Source organism: Loa loa (assembly GCF_000183805.2).
Source record: "Loa loa unplaced genomic scaffold supercont3.191, whole genome shotgun sequence".
Lineage (NCBI taxonomy): Eukaryota > Metazoa > Nematoda > Chromadorea > Rhabditida > Onchocercidae > Loa > Loa loa.
In genome coordinates this window covers 94,041-97,012 of record NW_018108371.1, presented here as the reverse complement: position 1 = coordinate 97,012, position 2,972 = coordinate 94,041, and the positions used below count along the sequence as shown (strand labels likewise).

The 2,972-nt window shown below is 34.0% G+C and overlaps 2 protein-coding genes across 2 annotated transcripts; one reads left to right on the top strand and one right to left on the bottom strand.

The window, feature by feature from the left end:
• Positions 1-492: 492 nt before the first annotated feature.
• On the bottom strand, positions 493-651 carry LOAG_18086 (hypothetical protein; the record flags this gene model as incomplete). Its single annotated transcript, XM_020450756.1, has 1 exon — positions 493-651. The coding sequence occupies one exon, from the start codon at positions 649-651 to the stop codon at positions 493-495; it is 159 nt and encodes a 52-aa protein (XP_020305528.1).
• Positions 652-1,195: 544 nt separating this feature from the next.
• On the top strand, positions 1,196-2,473 carry LOAG_14143 (hypothetical protein; the record flags this gene model as incomplete). Its single annotated transcript, XM_003149642.1, has 1 exon — positions 1,196-2,473. The coding sequence occupies one exon, from the start codon at positions 1,196-1,198 to the stop codon at positions 2,471-2,473; it is 1,278 nt and encodes a 425-aa protein (XP_003149690.1).
• Positions 2,474-2,972: the final 499 nt, after the last annotated feature.

Below are 2,972 nucleotides of genomic sequence, written 5' to 3'. Positions count from 1 at the left end.
AATCATTCTCATTAATGGATATGCTAATTTATAATATTAAATATTATCACTATTATCATTGCCATCATTTTTCCTCATCAATTACAAACATTCAATCAAACAGCTTTTTCTTTCTTACCTGACCTTTGATCTTATTCCTGATATAAAAAAATCACCGAAGAGGTGTGTCACTCCAATGGTATCCGGTAGCATCCTCTCACACTATCAGTTATCCGTTTCATCCATCCATCCATCTATCCATCTATCCACCCACCTACCCACCAACACACACCCACCTACCAATCATAGAATTTCTTGAAAGCAACAACGCAATGAGTTACCTCCACCCTTTTCCCATATTATCATATTGAAGAGGAGGAGGAGGAAGAGGAGGAGTCGTTCCGGTATCTGTCTGTCCGCATCTATCATATGTAGGGAGCATTTTTGAATTCCCTTGACTTTCTCTTTCTCTCTCTCTCCCCCTCTCCCTTTCTTTTTCTATTCTCCTTCTTTCTATCTCTTCCTCTCCTGAAAAACTACCATAGGGTTGGTTTGTATTTGTTCCAATGATTTCGGATTGTCTGATACATCATCATCGTCATCATCATTATCATCATCAACATCATCATTATTACTATCACGATCACTATCACTGTCATCATCATTATTCATTAATAATTATTATTACTGTCATCATCATCATCATCATCATCGTTAGTATTATCTAACTGTTCAAAACAGGAATAATTTCCGGATCATTTCTGCTGCCAGAATCAAAATTAAAGTTTGATCGGATTGGCGGTTTACTGTTTGGATATATGTATGCATGTATGTATGTATGTGTATGTATGTATGTTTGTATGTATATATATGTATATGCTGATTTCAAGCTATAATAAAGAGGGGTGGAATTGAAGCGAACCATCACCGAAAGCACTATCTCATTTACATTGCTGATTATTCACCGGAAAAGTGTTCCGATTTTTCGCTGCCGGTTTTCTTCATTTTCATTTTCACTTTTATTTCTGACTTATTTGAAATACGTTACCAATTGTGTACGTATATAAACGTGAAACGTTTGAATTCCAAGAAAAAAAATTTTTTACCTTTCTTATTAATCGATAACAACAACAACAACAACAACAACAACAACAACAATAGCAATATCGCCAACAACAAAGAATATTTATTTGATAAAATTATTTTAATATGCTAAATGTTGTCAGCATCATCATTCTCGGCATCACAACCTAATGACGAACAACAACAACAACAACAGCAATCATCGTCGGTTGTTATCAGTATATCAAATAACATACGATCAACGGATAACAACAATCGTAACAACAACAGTAACAGCAGCAGTAGCAGCAGTAATAACAATAATGGTACCAATAATAATGGTATCATTAATATTAGTAATTATACTCAGGTTATTAAACCAACATGTGAAGCATTCCAGGAATTAAGCGAACGATGGCCGCCACCACCACCACCACCACCATCATCATCATCATTATCATTACCACCACCATCATTATCATTACCACCAACTGCAACTATGCCACAATCGGTATTACAACCTTATCAACCGCATTCTGTTACGGCTACACCATTTCAATTATTATTCCCGCCACCTCAACCAGATTGGAGTACCTATCATGAGCATCATCAACATCATATTCAACAACAACTGTTGCAACAACAACAACAACAACAGCAACAACAACAACAGCAGCAACAACAACAACAACAACATCAGCAACATCATCAACAATTATCACTAATGTCTATTCCACAAGTTATCCCGTCACATCTTACAAATACCGGTGTAATGGAAATGAAACATGAACCAGAACGTCCGGATGTTATTCAACGTCTTTCCGCTGCCGCACCTTCATCGTGGCCTTACGCATTTGCCCAAGATGATTTACCACTATCATCATCACAACTTGCTGATGAAACAGATTCCACGTGTTCTGAAGATTTGGAAGCATTTGCAAAAACCTTTAAACAACGTCGTATTAAATTAGGTTATACGCAAGCTGATGTTGGTTTAGCGCTTGGTACATTATATGGTAATGTATTCAGTCAAACTACCATTTGTCGTTTTGAAGCATTACAATTAAGTTTTAAAAATATGTGTAAATTGAAGCCATTACTGTATAAATGGCTTGAAGAAGCTGATTCTACTAGTTCCTCACCTAATAGCGCCTTTGAAAAAATGACCGGACAAGGTGGTCGTAAGAGAAAAAAGCGAACATCAATTGAAGTACAGGTGAAAAGCCGATTGGAATATCACTTTCAGAAAAATCCTAAACCAAATGCCCAAGAAATCACTCAAGTTGCAATGGAATTACAATTGGAAAAGGAAGTGGTACGAGTATGGTTTTGCAATCGACGACAAAAAGAGAAAAGAATGACACCTCAATATGGTCAGGAACTTTTATTAAATCCTAATAATTATCCACCAGATACTTTTGTTTACACATAATTATCATTCTCTTCGTTTTTTTTTCACTTCCTTCCTTTTTTCTCTTCAGCATCTTCTTTTTTTTTTTTTTGAAATATGAATATTTTTCTGATGTTATTGTTTTGCGATTTATATTGTGATTATTTTCAAATTTAAATAATATTAGCAAATTAATCGAAAAAAAAGTTTTTCTTTTTTTTTTATTTCATGATTAGTTGTATCATTCTTATTTTATTTAACGAAATTTTTAAATTTTTGTAAATTTTGACTCAAAGAAAAATGAATTGAAATTTTAATGCATATTTTTAGCATGTTGACATTTTAGGATGACACTCTTTTTTTTTTTGGTTAGTAAAAATTAGCAAAAAATATCAATTTATTTTTGCAACTTTTAATATTAGCATATGTAGCTTTAACCTAGTTTTTATTGGTTAATTTTACCGTAATCTCTCTTATATATCCACTTTCTTTCCCTCTCTCTCTCTCTCTCTCTCTCTTCTCTCTCTTCTCTCCTCTCTTC